The sequence below is a fragment of the Carassius auratus genome, chromosome 30 (assembly GCF_003368295.1).
Source record: "Carassius auratus strain Wakin chromosome 30, ASM336829v1, whole genome shotgun sequence".
NCBI classification, from domain to species: domain Eukaryota; kingdom Metazoa; phylum Chordata; class Actinopteri; order Cypriniformes; family Cyprinidae; genus Carassius; species Carassius auratus.
The window spans coordinates 10,017,222-10,041,505 of NC_039272.1; the positions used below are offsets into that span (position 1 = coordinate 10,017,222).

At 37.1% G+C, this 24,284-nt stretch overlaps 1 protein-coding gene across 4 annotated transcripts in view; it reads left to right on the plus strand.

The window, feature by feature from the left end:
• Window positions 1-24,284, plus strand: part of LOC113049147 (AT-rich interactive domain-containing protein 3A) — a 68,976-nt gene that overhangs the window by 8,347 nt on the left and 36,345 nt on the right. For 2 of the 4 annotated variants that reach the window (XM_026211216.1, XM_026211217.1), the window contains exon 3: window positions 419-505. The exons of the other annotated variants lie outside the window; for them this stretch is intronic. In XM_026211216.1, the coding sequence (XP_026067001.1) occupies window positions 419-505 (87 nt within the window). The remainder of the gene's footprint in view (window positions 1-418; window positions 506-24,284) is intronic. 4 annotated transcript variants of the gene reach the window in all.

Sequence of the window (24,284 nt, forward strand, 5' to 3'; positions counted from 1 at the left end):
TTCAGAGACACACATGGGGCTAAAGATCACATGTAACATTAGTAATTTAGCCTACTGCTTAATCCCACAGGAGATTTTTGGATAATGGAGCCCAGAGGGCAAGATTTTTGGGTTGAAAAAAATGGATGTATGAAGTGAATAGAAATGGAGAAGAATGTAAAAGCAAAGTGGGGGTGGAAAGGAAAAAGAAAGGCCTGTTGTCTGTGAATGCAAACATAAAATGCTTCTGTATAATCCAACTCACTTGCTTGTTAGTCCAGCGTCTTCTACTAAAGCAACTAACACCAGAATGTTTTGTGACCTTTGTTTTGTTTAAAACAAATGCTGTCTTTTTTGCCGTTTTCATTAGCATGAGTCAAATGTGGTTCTTTGTACCTCTCAGCACGTGATTTCAGTTGTGCCCTTGACATGTGTTCAGTCAGGCCAAGGCAGCGGGCCAGAGAGGAAGCTGAAAGATTCGAGTGTTGCTTTCGGTGGCAGTGGCTCTTCGTCTCTGATTCAGGAGGTCAGTAATCACCCCCACCCCCTATTCCTCATTTCTACTCTCTTTCTGCATCGTTCAAATTGCACTTACACCCCCTTTTACTGGCCCCAGGCTTCCCTGTAACATCCCCTTCACCCAAACAGTAGTGACAGTCTGGAGAACTTGCGCCTGTCTTGATGATAGCGTTATAGACAAAGACTGTTTTTCTGCTAGATGAAGTGATAATGTGAGTCATTTAAAGGGGCAGTTCACTCAAATAAAAAAAGTGTTTGCTTGTTTCCATACAATGAAAGTCAGTGGTGTGCTGCATGCTTATGAACAATTTTGCCTTTCATTGTGTAGATAAATACACAACACATTTTTCAAGATAGCTTAAGAAATGAAGATGATGATGATTTGGGTGAACTATCCCTTTAAATTTCTTAAATCAGCTAAAATGCTCACTAGTGTATCACTGTATGAAATAACAAAATGAAAAATAATATTCACTTAACAATGTTTTGTTTAGTTCTTTAGAGGTAGATTTAAAATATGTGCATGAATACAAACATTTTCTTTAAACCATCTGAAAACATTTAATGTAACCTGATTCATTTATTTGAGTGAAGAAGTAATTCAGCTGCTAAACATCAACAAGCCACTTGTAAGACAAAGTAATGTCTGTCCTAACTCCATAGTTTGATACTATCAGGGTCCAATTTAATCCAGTGCTGAATTCATGAATAAGTGCTACTCAACTGACCGGCCAGTGCCCTACGTAGTTCACAACCCACATGCAGCATAGAAGGCCTGCTTTGTTTTTAATGGCCAGCAATGAATTCAAGGGTCAATTAGAGCCTGAATTCCACGAGCATATGATACAACATTCCCCACCTTCATGAAAGAAACCTCAATTACAGCTCTGTTTTAAAGCCGTTGATCATTTCACTCATTTAAGAAGAGCACTTTCGGTACTATTGCCATGGATATCATTGACTTCCGACTGACTTCCACACATCCATGCTAAAAGTTTTGCAGGTCAGTAAAAGAGACCTCTGCTACGACAGTAGAGAAACAGGGAACAATTAATAGTTGAAACAGTATCAGACGCTTCTGGATTTACAGATTTTGCCCTGCACCCAATTCCTTTCCTGCTGCTGTAAAGAAGATTTATCAGGTCTGAAGGGAACTATGAAATATTTGAACTGAAAACAAGCTTGTGTTGCATTCTGCTCCGAGGGTTTGTGTTTTTTTCCATCTGGTTCAGTTGTTAAAGAAGGCTGAAACCTAAAATATTTACACTCTAAAATAAAAAAAGCAACAGTGAACACTCCAAAAAAAAAACCTGAAAGGTGGTTTGTAAAGAAATGTGAAGAAAGAGAGCAGCAGGGGGTATTTTTTTAATTGTTCTTAAATGTGTGTAGTTGTGATGTTTTTACTTTATTCCTCAAACACTTCACAATCCTCAGAAGCAGGAAGGTTTGATTTCCTCCAGTTTGCCGGTCATAGTGAACACATTGTTTCACATGCTGTTTAAAAAAGGAAAACTTTAGCAAGGTCATTTATTATGTTTTCATAACAAATAAACCAGAAATAAGTTTAGGCTGTTTATACGAGATGTTAGTTCTGATTTTTTATATTTTTTGATAAGGTTTAAGAACTCAGATTAATTATATATTTTTAGTTTGTGTGTGTGTGTGTGTGTGTGTGTGTGTGTGTAATCAGTTTTTAAAAGAACATATCCCTATCCCTGATTGCAGGTTATCAGTTATTTATTCAATAAATTAGATTTAAAAATATTTATTTCTTAGCAGTGAGATGCATTTATCACCCTATAAATATCATTGTAGAAAACAGGTCAACTCCTGCAAGAAATCAAGGAACTCAAATGGATTCTGAGGAAATAATGATTTTTGCTGCATTTTATGTGAATTATGGTAACAACAGACCGTGTTGAGCCAATCAAATACCAGCTGTAAGCAGAGCAAAAAGAAAATGGACTCTGACCTTCAGTGGACAATAAAGTAAAGAGCAGAGGCTGCTTTTTGTCCACGCCAATTGTGGAAGATTTCAATATTGTGTAAGAGTCTGAAGTAAGAGTTCCGGGATCCTCTGATAACGTCTATTGAATGTTTGTATGCCTGTGTTTACCAATCACACTTCTTTTTTTGTATTTCACTCCAAACTCAGTTCCATTCATTGGTGGTAAATAACAGGGACAGCTTGAAATGGGACTTCTTCCGTAGATACGGATTTGATATTTTCCTATGTGAACAAAAAATTACATTTCTACATAAACAAGGTTTGTAGAATTAAAATAATATATATTTATCGATATATATATAGTTTTATTTTTTTGTAACAATTTTAGTTCTCTCAAATTTCTTTATTGATTGTTAGCTTACACTTTTTGTCTTTATCTTCCTCTATCTGTTTCACAGGTAGGTATTCTTTTCTTAAAATAGAGGCACTCCAGCTAGTTCCTGGTTTATATATAGGTGACCACAATTGGATTAATAGAGCTAAAAGTCATATCCGTGTAATACTCTAGATCCCTTCTTGTCCCTTCCTCCCTCAGAGGGGTACAGGGAAGCAATCAGTAAATTCTGATTGAAGTCCTCACTAAATCAATACAAACCAGATATATCCTGTAATGCCATAGATCCACAGCTGACCTAGAGCGTTGTACATCCTCACTCTGGTTTGCCCTGTCTATCTTTAACCAAATAGCACATTAAATTGGGTGACAGAGCTTCAAATAGTATATGTCAACAGTTTGTTTATCCAGTGAACAAAAGGCAGTAAAAGATAATGTAAGGCGATTTTTTCCCGTATATAAATAAAAGTGCAGCCATGCATAATTTTTGTGTATTGATGAAGTTGTTGGGGTCGAAACATGTCCAATCATGATTGACCGCACTGTTAAAAAGCAGCCAATGTTATCAACAGAGGACATTATCCACTTCTCCTAGGATGAGGCCTAATGAAGTTAAATAGAATTTTGACAAGATAATGGATTTGTTTTCCTTCCTTGATTCCATTCTCTCCCCCTCAGCGCTCATGATAAACTGTGTAGAAAAGAACTGAGAGGGAAACGGATTATTCAAGGCTGCTCGCAAGGGGGACGAAAGATCAATACCGAACCGTTTTGAGAAAAAAGGGAAACATCCAGTGAAGGCCTCTACAATTTGGCTTCGAGTTAGTGCTTAGGTGCAGGAGCTAAATTCTTGGAGGCAGAGAAACCATAAGGCTTGGCACTGGATCTGGCCTCTCCTCAAGGGGTGATCGCTGACCAATAAAAATGTACAACACATGGCGGAGAGGAAGTAGCTTGTACAGTGAACTAGCTGCACAATTACGTGATGAGGTACGCTACTGTTCATTTTGGGGTCGGTAGAAATTTTTTAAGCTTTGGGGGGGGGGGGCTGATCAAATATACAGTAAAATTTATAATTTGTGAATTATGATTACAAATTAAATAACCTTTCTGTTTTAATAAACTAAAAAATTTAATTTATTCCTGTAACGTTGAAGTTGTATTATCAACAGCATTACTCCAGTCTTCGGTGTCACATGATCCTTCAGAAATCATAATATCCTGATTTGGTGGCACTTTTCTTATTATTAGCAATTTTTAAAACTGTTCTGAAAATACGTTTTTCTGGGATTCTTTGACGATTAGAAAGTTAAAAAGAACAACATTTATTTAAAATGGAAATCATTTTTAAATGTCACTGTCGTGTTCGATTAATTTAATCCACAATCAATTGAATTTCTTTCAAAAAGTAAAAAGGGGACAGCAGTGTGTATTTTGTCACATTTATTTAATATCAGTACACTATTTTGTTGTACCATGTTTCATTATTAATGTCAGGTCAGAAGAGTAACACACTCCCAGATCAAGAAAATAATATGTTACTGTCACTTTAAGATGGCTCCCAGAGAAACATGATCCTCTCTAATCAGCATTTGCCTCTGTGAAATCTAACATGGGCTTGCTGACTCTTCGTTTCTGTTTAGCATAAGCAGAATCTGATGACCTTTGACCTATTTGTACACCTCACCCCCCTCTCATCGCCGTAAAACTAGGCTTGCTGCACATAGATTCCTCACTTGGTCATTGATCATTAAGGAGATCAAAGGGTTAGTGAAACGATCAGCCGCTGCACACACTATCCCGTGAAGCGATCGGTTGAACAGTCTTCTTCTTAAAACCTATACGCTAGTGTGGCATTTGACAATGAAAATATGTCACGTATATAATATTGAATAAGGCTATGTGCATTTCTTAGGAAGGTGTGATGTCCGTCGTTGGCGTGTTGTGTGTGTAGATGTGTGTGTGTATATATAGTGCTCACCTTTCACCTCTCATCACTCACTGCTCAACTGTGCCTCCATGTAGCTTCAGTGTGTGTTTCTGACTAGCTCAAGTTTGTTCCACCTCTTTGTCGAATGCAGGAAAAAATGTGCCGTATTCTTTAGAGCTGATCACGACTCATATTCCCTCTCTTTAATAATTCAGAGCTAGTGTCGTAAAGCTGTTACTTAAAGGCCTCTTCCGTCAGTGTCATTTTGTTGGCTTATACGTTGTGTTCCTGCTGTGTATCATCTGCTTAGACAAATGTTTTATGATCAACAGTAAATTTGACAGGCCAGTGCTGTTCAGCAGATCATTTCCAGATGGTCTTTACAAGGAGAAGTGAGCGTGACATGGATTTTAAAGATATATTTATTTAAGATTATAACTAGTAATTGCATTGCGTTTCAGCTACTGTGTAGTGCTAAAAAAGTTTCAGGTTAAAGGAATTAATACTTTTATTCTGCAAGGATGCATTACATTTTTCAAAAGTGACAGTACAGACTATATATTTGTTACTAAAGATTTCTAAGACTTTTATAAATATTAAACGACACAAGTTTTTTTAGGATTAATAATAATAAGATGAAATGATTCTTGGGCACTGAATCAATATATTAGAATGATTCCTGAAGGATCATGTGAGGATATGTGCCATGTGAAATTATATTAAAATAGAAAACAATCGTTTAAAATTATAAATGCAGCCTTGGTGAGCATAAGAGTTTTTTTCAAAAACATTTAAACATTTTAATGACCCCAAACATTGGAACTGTAGTGTATAAAAAATAAAAAGGAACGTTTTACAATTACTTAAAATGATATTAGAAAAGCAATAGTGGCGTCGTACAGAGCAGTAATGAGTGCTAGCAATGTTTTCAAATAAGAGTTACGGTTAATTACACTTCTCCTTTTTGCCTAAATAAGCCTGAATAAGATATGCTAGAGAAGTTGTGATAATATTGGTTTTAACACTAAATATTTCAGTTTAGCCTGTGGCATCATGATTCCACTGATATCAGCATATTTATAATAAGAGAAATGGGGTGTTTTGGGTGTTCAGACCTATTAGATTAACAGCACACATAATATATAACAGTTATACTGGGAAGAAATAAACAAGATTTCACAGCAGTCTCGCACCAAAACATTGTTCAGTTTTTCAATTCAAGTTTATCTGTATAGCACTTTTTACGATACAAATAATTGCAAGGCAACTTTACGTAAAATTATTTAGTTGAAGCTTATTAGTGGTGACTGTCAGTTTGTGTGCATATGGAAGAAATGTTCTGAAAAACCAATTAAAGATGTAGTCAAACAGACGATGAACACTATAAATAGCAGTTATTATATGATGCAATCACACAAAGTTTTTATTGCATATTAAGCTTCTACATTATTGATAAATGATTGTTACAGTATGTCATTGCTCATGCACTATGTCCTAACTTCTACTAATGCATTTAGTAGACACTTTCTTGTGATTTTATTTTTGATGTGATTTAGATTTTGTTGATGTGGTGTGATAAAAAAAAAAAAAGATATGTTTTTTTTTTAATTTAATAAATTGAATTGTCTAAATTTAAATGTTCTTGAGTTGTGTTTGAAGGTGTGGTGATATCTTCACCATCTGCTTTTGCGATGCTAGTTTAAACCCCCTCCTCTGGCAGGAAATGGCATCCCCCACTGATGATGTGGCACTTTCAGTCATAAATTTAATAGCCTGACCCCCTCCTTGTTTCCCCACTCCTGCTCCTCCATCCCTTCATAGTTCCCTTCCTGTCTCTCTTTCTCTCTCAGGACTGACCGTGTTCCTTTAATTATTTATCCATCTTACTTGTATGGCAAGAATTTGTTACAAAAGAGCCCAGTGGATGTGTTGTTTTAAGCCCCGCCCCCTCAGCCGTACGCTGTGATGTGACAGCTCTATACACCCTTTGTGATCCTGACAGGTGAAGAGAATTGATGAGATGAAGCCAGCGATTTCCTGCCATTTAAAGACCGGCTCCATATGTCCGTTGATTTATGGTGTGCTTCGTGATCATCTGTTATATAAATTAGGTTATTATAATGAAGTTAAACTATTGCAAAAGCAGGCTAAGTACAGATTTGGAAACTAGATAGCAATTAGATGAGTTGCGTGCCTTTCTAATAGAGCTTATAGAATGATGGAATACACCCTCACCCTCAAGTCGTTCTAAACCTGTATGACTTCTGTCTATGGAAAACAAAAGAATGGATTTGGAAAATGTCGCAGAGTTTTATTAGGGTTTTTTTTTTTTTCATACAATGATGATCTTATTTGGTGTTCCATAGAAGAAAAAAACAGTCATACAGGTTTGGAATGAGTTGACAGATTTTTCATATTTGGGCAAATAACCTTTAAAAATAAAAAAATCCGAATCACTTCTCTATGTCGTGTTTAATGCAGATTTCATGTCAGCAGAGTATATACTCAAGATTTTGCCTTGATACACAGCCCAGCAAGTATGCTTTAAATGAAAATCACTGGTTAACACGTTTTTGGGGGATTTTGTAGAATGCAAAACAAGGAGTTGTCAATTTTAGACTAGACATGTTGTATACGGTCATGTGTCTCATCATCTTTTACTCTACTAGCAACGTTGCTCTTAACGTCAGCATTATTTTTTGAACTGCAGAGCTTACACCCACACACACATTTCGCCTACATATAAAGTCTGCTTAACCAAACAAGACATGTCCGAGGGATATACACTGTAGCCTACGTGAAAAATGTGTCTGTGTCGGAGCTGACAATACAAACAATAAGCCTTGCGTGAACAGAAATGAAACTCCAAATCCTTTAAACCAAACAAACAGGTTATTAGAAGGTTGAGATAGCTTGTAGTGTAGGACAGGCTTAGATTTGTTACCTCTCTGTGTAGTATCTACATGTCATGCTAATGCTGCTAATGTCCAGAAACGTAAACGGTCAGTCATGGTTCCCGGTGGATTGGTTGTTTGGTATTTGGCTAATATAATGTAGTCTGCCTTAGCATTTGGTTAATAAAGACGGCTCTGTGTGGTATGGTAGCCATCTTGAGCCTGGCTGTCAAAGACCATAAAAGGTTAGCTCACACAGGAGCTGCACTGTTGATATGACAGAGCCCCTTGCCTTCAGTGCACACACAAGCTGTGGGAAACACCAGCCCCTTCTGACAAACTCATACATACACAAAACACACACTTTCTCCCAGTACACACAGCAGATCTTCTAGCACAGAGCAGTCTACATGAGCTCATCCATCACAGATCTATTCAGGGCTCCAGCTCCCTCTTTGTTCGGTAGTGTTGGCCGCAACCCAACTTTACTTTGGGTGAAAGTGATATGAACTTACTGCTGGTGGTCTCTGGTAATAAATTCTACCGGAGCAGGGATGCTACTGCTCACTGCTGCTTGTAAACGGCCACCAGTATCACTGTCCAAGCACTGGTTATTGACATCATTCAGTTTACCAGAAATCAAGGGCAAATGAATAAAGATGACGTTGTAACTGAAATCAAAGATTTACATAACTTGTCCTGCCCCTCCTTTGGCTCAGTGCAGTCACACAGACTAAATGAGCCTCCCCATGGCTTTATATATCCAGACATCTTAGAATAGTAGTACACTGCAGTGAAAATGGTTCATTAGGTTTTTTTGTCATTATTATGATTGAGAACTTGAGCTATAGGAAATTGAGCTTGAGCTATGGTTTCATTGTTACCAAATAATCTTTTTTCAAGTAATTTTTTTTTACATTTTATTAATCATAAAAGCCTGAAGAAAGCACAAAAAATTAAGCAGCACAACTATTTTCAACGTTGTTGGTAATAAGAAATGTTTCTCGAGCAGCAAATAAGCATATTAGAATGATTTCCAAAGGATCATGTGACATTAAAGGGTTAGTTCACCTAAAAATTTAAATTCTGTCATTAATTACTCACCTTCATGTCGTTCTAAACCTATACGACCTTCCTTCATCTTCAGAACACAAATTAAGATATTTTTTATCAAATCTGAGAGCTTTCTGACCCTCCATAGATAGCAATGCAACTGCAGTGTTGCCAGATCCAAAAACGTAGAAAAGGACATCAGTAAAATGTGACATCAGTGGTTCAACCATAATTTTCTGAATCTACGAGAATACTTTTTGTGTGCAAAGAAAACAAAAGAAAACAATCATAACATAATTTATTCAACAATTTTTTAAAGCGCGCGTGCTGAGCATAAACAACGTTGATTGCATTTTAGGGTACTATCCAAAATGGTGGAAGACAGTAACTCCGAGAAAAAAATTGTTGAATAAATTATGTTATTATTGTTTTCTTTGCACACAAAAAGTATGAAGATGAAAGAAGGCCTTACAGGTTTGGAACAACATGAGGTTTAGCAATTAATGACAGAATTGTCATTTTTGGGTGAACTAACACTTTAAAGTCTTGAGTAATGGCTTGAGTAATGAAAATTGAGCTTTGCTTTCACAGGAATAATTGTTAATTTTAAAAACTTTAAAATCTATTAAAATAGAAAACAGTAACTTTTAAATGCTATACTATTTTAAATAAATCAAATAAATGCTCAAAAATTCTTTTTTAAAAATCTCACTGACCTCATTGTAATCATGTATTTGATTTCCCTGAGGAACTAAAAGAACATCCTGTTTGTTTGGAGTACTTTGTTACATTTTTAACTGTTCCACCAAGTTGAATTTGACATAAGCATACCATTCCTCAAACAGTATAGAAATGTATTTTCTTTTGAGATAGAGGCACCACGCAGGGCTGTCTTGATCTTTTGAACATGTATCCATGAGTCTGGATTTCTTGGTTTTACTGCTTGGTCATGTTGCTTTGCATTATTTATTTGTACAGAGAGAACAGTTTCCAGCTGTCTCACATTGGTCACCTATGATTTATTCACACAGCTTTATATTGGTTTAGAGGCGGATATGTGCATTTCCAACTGCGGGGTCTGAGTTATACTACCATTTTGATTAACTGTTCATGGACCCAGGAGTATTAGAGCCATATGCCGCTCAGGAAGAGAAAATCTAATGACTAATCCACTCTGAGTGCTGAATTGAGAAATCAGTTCCTGCTAATAAACTACAGATTTCAGAGAGATATTGTTTCAATAATGGATTTTAAAGACCACAATTTCTTGTCAAGAATTATATTCTCAGCGATAAAATATGAAGTATTTGGTAGTAAAAGTATTCTTTTTTACAGATTTGAGAAGCTCTCAACCCATCTCATTACATGTTCCAAAGTGAGACACTTTGACCACAGCACCTTCTGAAAAACAGATGCTACTAGAGATCTTCATGATCTACCAACATGCTTGATGTTCACTAGACACTTCTATATAGTGTTGCACACCTTCATATCGATCTGGCTTTAAGTAGGGTCCAACTGAGTGGTGAGATAACCGTAATTCCGTGCTCCTTGTTTTTTCAGGCTGTTATCTCAGTCAGTCCTCTTCAATAGTGTCATGTTTGCTCAGCTTCTCCAAAAGCAGCTGCAGCTGCCGCCGTATGAAGAAGGCATCCATCATAATGGGGGAAATAAAGCAGGCTCATGTGCCGAGAGTCTCTGTCATCCCCCCCCCCCCCCAATCCCCTTCTTTTTCCAAGGTCTGCGTCACACAACACTTTCTCTGACCTCTTCCCATACTGTTTGTTCACACGCGTGGCCTGCTGACTTTTCTGGCAGCATTTACTTGGCCTGGCTCCAGCTGGCTGACGGTGTTGCAGCAGCACGCAGACAATCTCTTACAGATGTCTGGAGACATGGAGTAAGATTCATGCTTTAGAAACGAGGAATGCAAGAATGGAGGACAAAAACAAAGCAATGTGTGTAAGGTGCACTGCTTCGCTGGAGTAGCCAACTTTTATGTGTTTTCCAAAAAAACTTATTTCCAAATCCCATTCACATAACTCCATATGTAAAGTTGAATATATATTATATTCAAGTTTATCTCCATACATTCAGTACGCTCACATAGAGTTATATATATACTATATAGAAAATCTAAGTTAAATTTAAGTAGATAGTCGCCCAGCTCTATACATAAAGTTGGATATACAAGTATGTCCAACTTTATACGCATACATACAGTATGTTTAAATAGGCAATATGTATATTTGTATATGTATATGCTTGTTTGCGTATATCATAGCAAAACCGCAACGTTATGAAGCGACAAGAATACTTTTTGTACAAGAAGAAAAAAATAACAACTTTATTCAACTATTTGTTTCCTCTGTGTCTCATCGCATCACTGTAGCAGCATTTTGGAGAATATCCTCTGGACGCAAGCAGTGTATGCTTTTATGTGTCAGCCACGCTGCACAGATGCACTGTTTTAGCTCAAATCAAAGCGTAAATACTAGTGCTGGGCATAGATTAATTTTTTTAATCTAGATTAATCTCACTGTAATCTTGGAATTAATCTAGATTAATCTAGATTAAAATGGCTCATTTTAATTCTGCCAAAGGCATTCAGAATATGTGTGCTACCCAAATAAAATAATGACTAAAAGTAACGTTAAGACTTTGAGAAGGGGTTTCTCAGGCCAGGTGGTGCATTAGACCAGGGGCTTATCTCCTTTTTCCAAAATGCATCACAAAGTGCTTGAGAAGGCTGTAAACTAATTCCACATTGCACAAGGTGCAAACAACCTTACGCCTGTTTCACACATACTCCGTCTGCAATGCGTATGCATTTTGAATTCTTTTACGCACCCATGTTAACGGATTCCAGTGTTCATGCGGTTGCAGTCCGTCAGTGCGTTCCAGGAGCGGTGCGTCTGCAGCAGTGCAGCGATCGTTTATGTACCGAGTAGCGGACTGCAAACGCGTCCTGTGTGAAAGCACAATGAGTATGAGTCCGTGCTGCTTCTGCACCACATACGTAACGCACACGGACTGCAAACGCACTGCAGACGGATTATGTGTGAAAAAGGCGTGAGTCTTGTCGAGGTTTCCATTGGGAAGCATCTAAAAAATAAAAATAAAAATTCCCTGAGGCAAACCCGGCGGCTTCAGCTGCATCCATTTTAGCACGTCACGTTTGATGTGGTAATTTCACAGTAGGCATACACACAGGTTCGAAGAGTCATTATCGCCCCCTACATTGCAATTCGGCCAGGCTTACATCCGCGCTAAAAAATCAAGGTGAAAGTCATCATAGCTTGCCTAGTATAGACCCAGCTCTCAACCCAACTTTGAGAATAGATTAACGGCAATATTTTTTTATCGCCTAATAAGAGTCTCCCGTTAACACAGCCCCCCACTAGTAAATACACATAGAAAATGTATCCTTGTGGCGCGGCTGACACATAAGAGTGTACTCTGCTTGCGTCCAGAGGTTATTCTCCAAAAAAAAATGTTTGTCTCTGTTTCTGTCTTCTGCCTTCTCTGTTCCTGTCCCTGTGTAGCTGCTTAGCACGAGAGGAAAGGGTCTGCCTGACAGATTGAAGGGCTGGACGGGGTCAGAGGGGTTAAATTGAACAAATCTGCCCATTGACGTCCTGTCTCCTCCACCCTCCACTAATATCATTATTCCCGGGTGTCAGGGGGCGAGCGGACATGTCGCTAAGGCTGACAGCACAGAGGCGAGAGCAGCCACTTACCACAGTAGACCTCCCACCATGGCAGGCTCCTTTTGTCGAAGGACCTGTCAGCAGAGGCAGAAAAAGAAAAACATTGAGTCCTCGGTCATCATCTGAGTAAATACATGAAGAGAGACACAGGGGTGAAGGGTTGTGGATTGCTGGGCTTTGTCTTTACTAGAAGAAAGTCAAAGGCGTGGCTTGGGAATGTTTGTCAAAATTTCAAAGTTCAGTTTTTCATGAAAAGCCGTGAAATGCTTGGACTTTCCCTCTGGCTTTTTTGGTCTAGTATAGTATTCAGTGTAGTAGAAGCGTGGCAACAAGTCAAAGATCACACATGTATCCAAATAGATGCTTATAAAATAGCAACTTATTATTACTGATATTTTCAATAATCACCTTTTAGAGAAAATTTATCAGAAATTATATTTTATATGCAATACAACCAAGTTTCCATTACGTAACTTGACAATGTTGGTCATTGACGTCAGGAAATGTGGCTAATTATGCATTAGATTGTTGGAAATGAAGAGATAAACTTGAGTTTGTGGGCCAGAACTGACAAGTCAAATTGTTTGTTTTTGGATTTGCTTTTGGTGTTTAGTGATTTGTTTGCACGCCTGTCAGTTTGCATTCCTGCTTCAGAGATTTGTTTGTCTGCTTTTGGATTTGGGTTTTCTGATATGTTTGCATGCTTTAAACATCTCAGGCACTATACTAGTATAAACCAGATCGCTGGGACAGGACTGTGGCGTGGAAAAGCCCTGCACATTTTCTTAATTACAACTCTGACATTTATTGGATTCACACACAAATTTTAAGGCCCCATCAGCACAGGTCTTAAAGTCACTCCTGAGGCCCTTAAATGGAATGCTGTGTGTTTATAATCTAATTCTACACAGGACTAACAGGATTTATTTTTTTGTGTTACCCCATGTTCAGTTTTTTGCAACCTATTGAATCAATGTTAAAATCTTCCCAAGTTTTACATTTTATTACAGCAAATAATCAACTCTATCGTATTTTGTTTGTGAAATGCGCTCTATCTTTGTACTTGTGGAAGTGGTTAGCGGTAACAGAAGTTGAGGGCTGATGACACCATCTAAACCACAGGGTAGCACAGAAGAAAAGTTGACTTCTATAGCCTTTACTTTCCAGAAGTTTCAGTGTCAGGCCCTCGATGGGTTGCAGTTAAATGACCGTTCAATTTGTTGTTCTACCCCTGCCGTACTCCAACCTGCATTGCTCTGCCAACTTTTGTGTTACAAATGAGCCGGTAACTCACCTTTTGCCATGGTGGAGCATCAAAGACCAAGACCTAATTATCTGGTCTCCATCTCCAGGGCTTTGAGTGCTCTTTTGGGTGAGGGGAGGCCTCCCATTCCATTCCTGTCTTTTATTGTGTTCTAATAAGGAGCAGTGAGAGCGTGTTCAAACAAGCAAGCTGAAGAGCCAGACATGGAGCAAGACCTGAGTGTTTCTGGGATTCGAGAGGAACCTTTCAAGGTGTTCGAGTATCATTTAAAACTTCAGAAAGCTTTTTACAATGTGACGAATAACTTTCATTCACTGCGCCGCAACCTTACAATCTCCCATCAACGTACATATCGTACATATTGAGTATAGCTTTACAAGATCCAGATGTAGTTTGTTAATTCAAGGTCTGAGGTGGGTCAGAGTGCCTGACATTTTGCAGCCATCATTGTAAGTCTTCATTAAAGAAGGGAATTACGTTGAGCTTTACCAAAAAAACAACAACCATAAACATCAAAGCCATGAAATAAAAACCTCTGGAAGCCAGCAGTCTGATAGGATTCCTTCTAGGATTCTCCATACCAACACACACACACACACACACAAACACAAACATCCCCCGCTTGCACCTCCAGACTAGACACCTCCATTATCACTGCTAAGTTAAGTATTCACTGAGAAGCAATCGAGCATGTGGGGCATGTTTATGGTTGTGGCAAGCAGCATTTGACTCGCCTGGGTGTGGTTCCTGGAGAAGTGGGGAAAACTGACCAAATCCCCAGCCTGAATTGTTGCTTTGGGCTTTTATAGCAGTGCAATTAGCCACAGTCTCATCCTGTAGCCTCAATTCACATCCTCCATTTGTAGCTGTTCCCATTCATGTTCATCAGGTCGTTAGATTTCATTTTTATTATTAAAATCACTCCAAATCTGCCAGAAGATGGACATAAGAAAAAAGTCTGTTGTGCTTTCCTGAACGTGAGTGTGTTCGTATTTAATGCACTAGGCATTTTTCTCTCAATTGATATTAAAGCTGTTTTCTCTTAAGACAGCTCATTGTCTCCTCTGTCTGGCTAACTACCACCCTAAACTTCTGTATTATGTACACACAAAGCTCAGTCAGCCTCGAGAAGGCCATACAATTCTGTATATTGTGGTAACAGAATTGTTCTCGTTATGATAGAGGCATGCAGGCAGTGTGTTGGTTGTGGAACATCATGCTAGTAGCTTTTTGTGCGCTAACATGGCCGACGTGGTGCTAGACTGAAGTAAATTACTGTTGCTCACATTCCAGCGCTGACAGAAGGATATTGACTGGTTTCCATCCTCTGCACAGCCACAGAAGACATTATCTAGGCTGCTGATAAGGAATTCGTATGTCCAGCTTTTCCTGTGTAGACATGAATGGTAAATAGTTTAAGAGCGCAGAGCATTGATCATAAACCACAAAGCTGAAACACCCTCAGCCATATGAACACAAACTGATTTGGAATGTTGCAATTTCTTTGCACAATAAATAAAAAATAAAACACATTGAATGCACAATTGAAAAACCCAAAACCATTTTTAAATCATTTCAAAAGATTTTAAATTCCTTGTTTTATTTAAAAAATATATTTTTTATGATTGTTTTACTTTTTTGTAAAGCAATTTGAATGACCATTGTGTATGAAATGTGCTACATAAATAAACTTGTCTTTCCAAAAAAAAAAAAAAAACATTGTTTATTAACGTTTAACACCTCTTTTGAATGACAAAAATTCCTAATTATTGTATTTAAAAAATAAATGTACCTTCGTATTTAAATAGCAAAGGCACTAGTTCATATTTGGATTTGATTAAGTGTACAGCTTTACTTTTGACATATTCCTCTAGATCTTGCTCTGGATTCCTCAGTTCCTTTTGTGGTTTCCACAGTATGGAAATAAAACCCTTTCTGAGGAACTTCAGTCACGTTTATAAATGTTGCCATTACATATATATATATTTTTTCAACGTTTTAGTTTGTACAGTGTATCAGACGCTGAAAATTTATGAACAGATTTTGTAGAATATTGCAGTTACGTGATAAACCTGTGTTATTGTGATGTGTCTTCTTTAGAGCAGGCCAGAACTTGACTATTTGTACATGAGTAAAATAATTGAATTGTAATGGATGTGGGAAAAAGGTGCAGTGGAGTTCTTACTTCACAGATGACTGCGTTTATATGAAAGTACAAAAATGCAATCAATCAATCGAGACTCAGAATCAATCACATTTTTTTGCTTTTTAGTGTTTTTTAGTCAGCCTTGATAACTAACAGTGAACAAATGAATATTTAGCCATTTAATATAAATTCAGAATCATTAAATAATTTCTCTTGCATTTTTATTTAATTCACACTTTTTTTTTTTCCTTTTTTTTTTGGTGAAGGTGATATTCAGTAATACATTCGGACCCGGTTTATCCTGAAATACTAGCAGCTATTCATTCATTTGTATTGACTTGTAGTCATTGTCATTTCTGTTCGTTTTTTCCTTTGAAATCTTCTCCTGTCACACAAAATGAAAATGATTATATATGTTAGTATATAACATACATTAACCTTTCTATCAGATGTTTTATCACCTTCATTTCTTGTATGAAATGTGTTCGAATTATAATAAAGTGCATTGCTGTTTCTATTATTAATCACAGCATTTTAGGCCGTAGATATCTCATTCCATCTGAAGCAAGCCGATTTCCCTGATATTTTTGTTTAGCATTGAAATACGAAAAAGTGACCTTCTATTTGTTATTCAAAGGCCTGATTCACAAAGCAGGACGACTTAATTGTTGTGTTAGGCCAGTAGTATCATATGAAAGCCATTATCTTGCCTCTGAATACATTTACATTCATTCAGCGCATAATACGATGAAAGTCTCCTCATTTATGTTCAGCCAGGTTAATATTTGAGTATAAATGATGGGTGTTATTAGGTGAAGCAGAGGTCACTGTGTACTTCAGATAAAAACACATCGGGTTTTTAGGTTTAATGGTCTGTATGAAGCACATGAATGAATATTTGATCACAGCACATTAAACCACCCTCTTAATTTAGGAGTTAAAACATTAGACATGTTAAAGTGGAGGCTGCTAAAGCAATGGTCCCACTCAAACACAATGGGCTGGTGACTTTCATACCAGACTGGAGGGAATAAGTGACATCTATACTGTAAAAGTGTAAACTAAGAGGCTGAATTATATTTTTCTGTAAATTCATTTAAAATTTGAGTTAGTGCATTTCGACATAAACTTTGTTGTGCTCGTGTGAATTGCATTAAACCCAACAGAGCTTCACTGCATGTGAACCCCCCCAAAAAGGTATGGGTCAGCCTGAATGAATACTGAATGCTGAATGCTTTAGCTGTGCTGTCATGTTAGCGGCCTCAAAAACACATGTATGTACAGCAGGCGGAAAGCTTTGATGTCACTAATCATGCCTAGAGTCACTGGGTTTAACCAGCAGCGAATGATCTTTGATGGCCTGGGCTCTCATTAGTAAAGACTTCATTAAAACATTAGTGGAGCAGAACATATTTGCTCTGGGAACATGTTTTAATAGGGAGTGTTCAATTATAGAGTGATTCAGTGCTTTATAAGTTGCTGACTGTTATTTTTAACACAAGATAAGTGATTGCTAGTGTAGAGAGGTGGAAAGCACTTTTTTGGTATACATGGTTTCAGTTATTCTATTTGACAAAGTAGACATATATGGAGGGGTTTTTGGTCATTAAACATAAGCAACTACTACAGTGTGCCTGTGAGCTGGGCCTCGCAGGCTATTGAACATTGTCTTCAGTGGGGCTTTTCCCCATGAGTATTTGTATTATATGAAAGGGGCCCAGCTGAAGTGTTTCAGAATTAAAACCTCATACGTCTGCTCTATTGGTTGTATCATATAGACCTGACGTGTTACATGTCTCTGGTGGGGGATGGGTGGCTCTTAGGCTCCTGGTTTGTATATGTTACAAAGTTGCTTGCTGTCATTTTGTTAGCCTATTTACACATTGTTATTTTATCTTCCTTTTTATTCAAACTGTAAAATTGTGAATATTATGTTCAAAAAAGTTCAAATGTTATTTATTTGAAAAAAAAAATGCAATAAAAAAATATATGTAAAGGTGGGTTTTATGCAACTTTGTCATAAAAGAAAAATGCAGACATAAATACTGAAGCATTTTGAAATTGATTTTTTTATTAAAATGTACACTTAAAAGATGCTGCTAATATATATCAAATATAGAATGTAAAGATAATATATAATTTCTAATAAAAGAATATAGAGGCATTTTTATTTAGATTTCATGGTTAGACTGTATATTTCGATGAAATGCATTGTTTAATATGATGACATTATTATACGTACAATTTAATGTGTATTGCATTCATTGTTTCTGTTAACTTTAAAATGGTGGTGTTTATACGTTGTACATAGGGAACAAAATGTTCCTATAGCTTAAGGACAGAGATAAGCTTTTCTTTTGTGTTTATGAAGAAAACCATGTTATCGTTCATATGATAGCAATTGAAAATTGTCTATCTGTTAACACCTACTTAAGAAAAATGCCAAATTGGTCATAACTGCAGCTCCCTTATCAACTGCACCATGTGATGTAGCCATGGCTGCAGACACTTTCTTACCCACTTCTTCATTTTGCAACCGTTATTTATAATAACCGTTATCATGGTTTCACATGACTGTAATGCTTGTCAACATAAATGTTGAAAAACATATCACAGCGGTTTCTCACTTTATCCTGTCAGTTGCTACATACTGTAAGGACACTGAGTAATGTACAGGGCAACCACAGACTGAAGTGTTTATCTCACTCATGTGGTACCCTTTTTTAATACATTTGCAACAAAACAAGTAATCTTTTTCTACATTTAAATGCCATTTTACCATTCTGTCCGCAAATATAAAGACTAAGCATAATTCCTGTATTTTAATTTATACCTGTTAAGAAAGGGCCTTTATAAAGCAAGATGAGTGAGTGCATTAATGCAGGTTCTTTTACTATGTTTTATATTTTTAAGAATAGTTTAAGGAAGTTCTGTACATGCACAGAAATGCCTACAAGTTGAAGGAACTGTAATGTGTTTTAACATTCTCAGTGTTCTTGGAAAGCCATTAACACTAACTATGCATTTTCCGCACTTGTCCAGACATCACATGCTTTTCATTTAGCGTTAACCTTTTTCTTTTGTCCAAACACATTCATTCAGGACAGGAAGCATTTCAGAGGGAAACAGAATTAGCTGAGGACATTAAGCACAGCCTACATTCTTTACAGGCAGCTAGCGTGAAGCAACATCACGATATCAAATGCTTAATTGTTGATTCTTGGACACTTATTAACATTTTAATTTGGTCAGGGTGTTCTTTGTGCCTGCTCAGGTTAGTCATTCAGAGAAACTGCCTTTAATTTAGCATGTGGTTTAGGTTTTAGTTGGTCAAGTCTTATGCATATTAATGAAAAGAAATGTTGATGGGCTCCCTTAAAGACTTTTTGATATCACAGTAATAAAAAAGTGATGAATGTTCTTTACTAAATCTTATGAACTGTAATTGAAGTGAAAGGGCCCAGTCATTTAAAGTGTTGCGAATTGGGGTGCGCTTGTTATGGGATTTGTTGTTTACACCAAAAATGAAGCGAATATTTGCATCACTTTACTTGCAAGATGTTTTTCGCACACATCAAAACAATATAAAACATTTGGTTTGTACTTTATTTTACAGTACGTGTACTAACATGAACTTATAGTGTACTTACAGTGTATTTATCTAAGAAAGTTCTGGTAACACAAGGTAACTATATGGGGTAGGGTTAGGTTGAGATTGAGGCAAATATCGCTCGTTCACTGCAAACATGTCACGCAATTCATATCATTTGTGTCAACCAGTGCAAATATGCGGCTATTCACGTCTTTACATTGGCTTTGTATATAATGAAATCACACAAATAACTAAATTGGCTTTTGGGGGTGCGCACACCATAAGTAACTTTAAAATCAGTGATGCACAATATATTGGTGCCATATGGGTCAAAATTAATATCTGTTTTTCACACTGTATAGAGTATTTTATTGTTTTTAGGGATGTCAACGATTAATCGATGATCGATTAATTGTCGATAAGAAATGCAATCGATTAAGGCTATCGATGGTCGGTTAACCGATTCAATGTTGGGCTGCGTGCGGCTCATGCGCACTCAACACGTGCGAGCGGCTGTGAGTGACGGTGACGATATATAAAAGCATCATCATTCATTCACAATGTACAAATTAAGCTTTTAATGTGATTTAAACTTTAAAGTACATTAAAATAGAAACAACATAAAAGTTCTTCAACATTAAAAGCAATAGAAATGTAGTTACTAATCATTTCATCAGATAACTGTTTTCTATCGTGCGCTTTGCAGGGCTGCGGGACACAGTGACAGGACAGGTAGTCTATTCATTCCTACAACTTGTTAATTCATTCCTACGAATTATTAATGTGGCAATTGTCCATGTTTCATTAATTTTGTTCCCTAAATAACCCATGATTTAAGTGAAATAAGGGAACAAATTAATAAATCGAACGAATTCTTAATTCATGAAATGTTTAATTTCCCTTCCCATGTTTACCACAGTAAGAGATGCGAAAACAGTTATTAAAAGCGAAAGATAATAAAATAAACCTGGGAAATTAGAGGGTTAGACTATGAAGATTTAGGAAAAGAAACAATGCCTAAATATACTGAATTTGTGGAAATTCGTGACCAACCGGCAAACCAGAACAAAGCCGCGTAAATGAAGACTATGGGGTCCAAAAGCATGGTCGCGATCTAACATTTTCCAGTTAACCTATTATTCCTCTAATAAACAAAGCTTTTATACCACACTTGTCATAATCAGATCTTATCATTTCTAAATGAATAATTGCTGGATTCAAAACAGCGATTAATAGGCGCTGTCACCGACACATTCCTGGAGCATTCAGTTTAAATAGACCGTAGTATACCGGTCTACTCTGCTGTTATGCCGAGGACGTTTTTGCTCATATGAAGAGGATCATCTTTTCCGTCTATATGCGAATGCGTGTTAAGTACAAGCCTAGTTTACATTATAAATAATAGTTTAACATTCAAATACATTGCGAATATGGAAACATTTCGATTTGTGCCGAATGAGACATGAGCAATAACCTCCAAATAAATCTAGCCAAAGCCGCGCTCGCTCATCCTCGTCTGCACGCATGCACTGTCACGATCTAATGCGCTGTATGCCGGATTTTTAAAAATCTGACATTTTCTAGGACAGAATCCAGCAGGATCAAATTAATGTGAGCAACTGTGTTTTGGTGCAGCAGCGCCGATGTAGTTCACTTAATGTGCAGCGCAGTCACACGCGCTCCACATTTCGGATAATTTTATACAATAATGTCAGTTGAAAACATTGCAATTGTGCTTTAAAATACAACCACGAGCACCACAAAACCATTTAAAGATGTGCGTTCAGCGTTCTCCGTGCAGGATTGGAAACTGTCAACAAAGTAAAATGACCTCAAAAGTATGGCGCGCTCTCTTCATTTTATCAAATGATCATAATCGCATCTATTCATTTTATAATCCTGCTAATAGCATTTTATTCAGACTAAAACCTCTTTAATTCAAGTGCGTTTTGTGTGTGTGTGTGGCTTTTGCACATCCTGTCATACCGCTGACTGCGTGCCTGCAATAGACGCATTTTGCAGTATTATGGTTAACGATTAATCGATTAATTGATCGTTAATTTAAACGACGATCGATCATGGAAATAATCGAAATTTGACATCCCTAATTGTTTTGATACCTTGTAGCATTTTTGTTGTAAAACAATTCATTATAATGCTCTGTGATTAATAATATTAAAGTATATATATATATTTTTTTTATTAATTATCAGGCTGTGCAGCTGAAATAATTATTGACAAATCTGTATCGTCTAGAATTGGTGAATTTTACATCCGTTACATTTATTCCCAAACGTTAATAACTGCATGAATTTAAATTCAGAGAGTCTCTAAGTGAACTGTTATTTTCAACGTAAAACCGTAATTCATGGATCAGGCCTATGTCAGTGGACAGAACCAATAACATACATTAAAAGGGAGATCCAGCTATGGGGGGGGCTCGTGTGAATCAGACCTGACCCCTGTGCATCAGCAAAACTGAAATATGGAGCAGCTTCCATGCAGCCGGGAGCCAAAAGGCCTCATTGTTTGGGCCATTGAGTGCTCTTGCTGAGGTTGCATTTGCACTGTTCTGTGGATGTGGCCCCGTTCTGCTATTTGTGTTGTATGCAACGATTAAACATTTGCCTGCTTCGTTAGTCTAGCATTCGACACGTGTAATTCACCTGAGCTAACTCTCTCCTGGCACACACCGAATCTCAATGTTTAGCATGTTAGCATCACAAATTTAAAGTTATGAATGTACTGGTAGAATAACAAGGAACTTGCTTTTTTTTTACATGAGTAGTTCCAACAGTAGAGTGTGAAGTTCAATAGGAAAGGAATCGGAGTTCGGTCTTCACGATCACACCTGTTTTTGCTGCTAGCTGGGCTCTGGGTTTTAGCTCTATTTTTAATGACAGTGCTGGACATTCCAGTTTTCATGTGGGGATAATTAGAGACATGGCCTTGGGCTCGGAGGGTAAACATCACACAATTACAACAGGATGGAGGAGGGGCCCCAGTCACTGGACGAAAGAAATGGTGAGGGACAGAAAATGCTTAATGACGGGATGGTGTGGGAAAATGCCACAAAGATTCAAGATCTGCCGAACTTCAAAATGAACCCCCCCCCCCGTATTTGTCCAAACACACAGAAGCTGTTGCTCAGAACAGAACTGAATGGTCTTTCATTTTCCCTATAGCTGTACAATGATCTTATCAGTTGCAGGATTGAATTCTGAATGTGCTCTGTGGCAAAATCATCCACAGACATTGTTTCCTGATGGTGTCACTGGACACAGAGCTGGGCGTGGCTTATTCGTGTCAGCCGATCATACTGTGCCTCTTGCATCGATTGTCATGCAGATCATCAAACATGTGGTGGAAAACTGTTTGAAATGCCGGGCCGAGAAGGGGCTATCCTGCCACATTTTAGATTGTCATTGGAATGATTTATTATAGGTGGAGATCGATTCCTTCATGATATCTGACAGCTTTAATGAAATGTTAGAATCAGAAATAATAACTTTAAATAACACAACTACACTTAATGCAATATTCTGTAAGGCATCATATACTGTGGGTGTGATTTATGTTTTTGGATAAAGTCTAGATAAAGTCCATACTTTGCCTATAAGAAGACTGCAGTGGAAATCAACAATTCAGTAACAACACAAGAAGCCATGCATGTCGCGGCACATCTAAATGTTTGAGGCAGACTTCATTTTGGTGATTTTATTGGGATAAAATAAATAAGAAAATTTGGTTTGATGGTTTGATGGGATTTTTTTCTCACTGCAATATACCACATTTAAGACATTCATTGTAACTTGGTTGTGTAAAACTCTTTAAATAAGGCTTGACTTGCAGTGTTTGTGTGCATGTAGTATGTATTATGTCTGATATAATGTGTTATTTATCTGTTATATTATTTATATCTACTGCTATATTTCATCAAGAATTATTTTTTTCTGTATTAGTGTTCATTGTTTTGTATATGTGGATTGAGAGAACAGAATAACACTAACCGAAGTTTGATTTTAGCAGTAGAATTTTAGACTGTAAATACTACATCAGTGTGTGTGTGTGTGCTTTCTAGTTTTCTCCTAGTTAATTTAATTAATTAATTTTTAAATAACAAGAAGCAATTTTTGAGCTTTGATCTAATTTGAACACTAATGAAAGGTGGTAACATTAATACTCTTCCATGATAAGATATGTTTATTCTTAGTTTTATTAAATTAAAAAGGTTAATATAAATACTGAAATAAAATAATTACTTCACAACAGTAAAATAATATACACACACACACACAAATTTAATGAACCTAACTAATACAAATATTTGTAAATAAAATGAGTTAAAATCACTCTATAAAAAAACTCTCCGGTAGTACAGACCAATATTAGAGCTTGCTTAATTTATTTTCACTCTGACTTCTGCCGATGCACACAGCAGAAAGACTCCTTGCTTCCTCATTACTGTTTTTTGCATAAATCATATCATGTCTGACCCTTGTCTTGGCTAAAACCTAAGTGAAGGCCAGAGATGTATCTTCTGTTCCTCTTATGTCGTGTCTGCATCAGAGATCATGATGCTCTCCCATCTCATGCATGCAAACACAAATCACTAGCCTTTTATTTTGCATGAAGACCTTGAGGACCAGGAGGGGAGAAGATGACATTATTATCACTACAGAGCCTTACCTCCTTCCCTCAGCTGCAGAGTAAAACAAAGCCCTTGTCTCTTACAAGCACTTGTATGTACAAGGCTGTACTGAGTCTATTTTTCCATAAATTAATGATCGGGGGTGGAGATCAATATATCAATGGTACAGTCTTTATGTCAGCAGCCTCTCTTTGTGTTGATGCT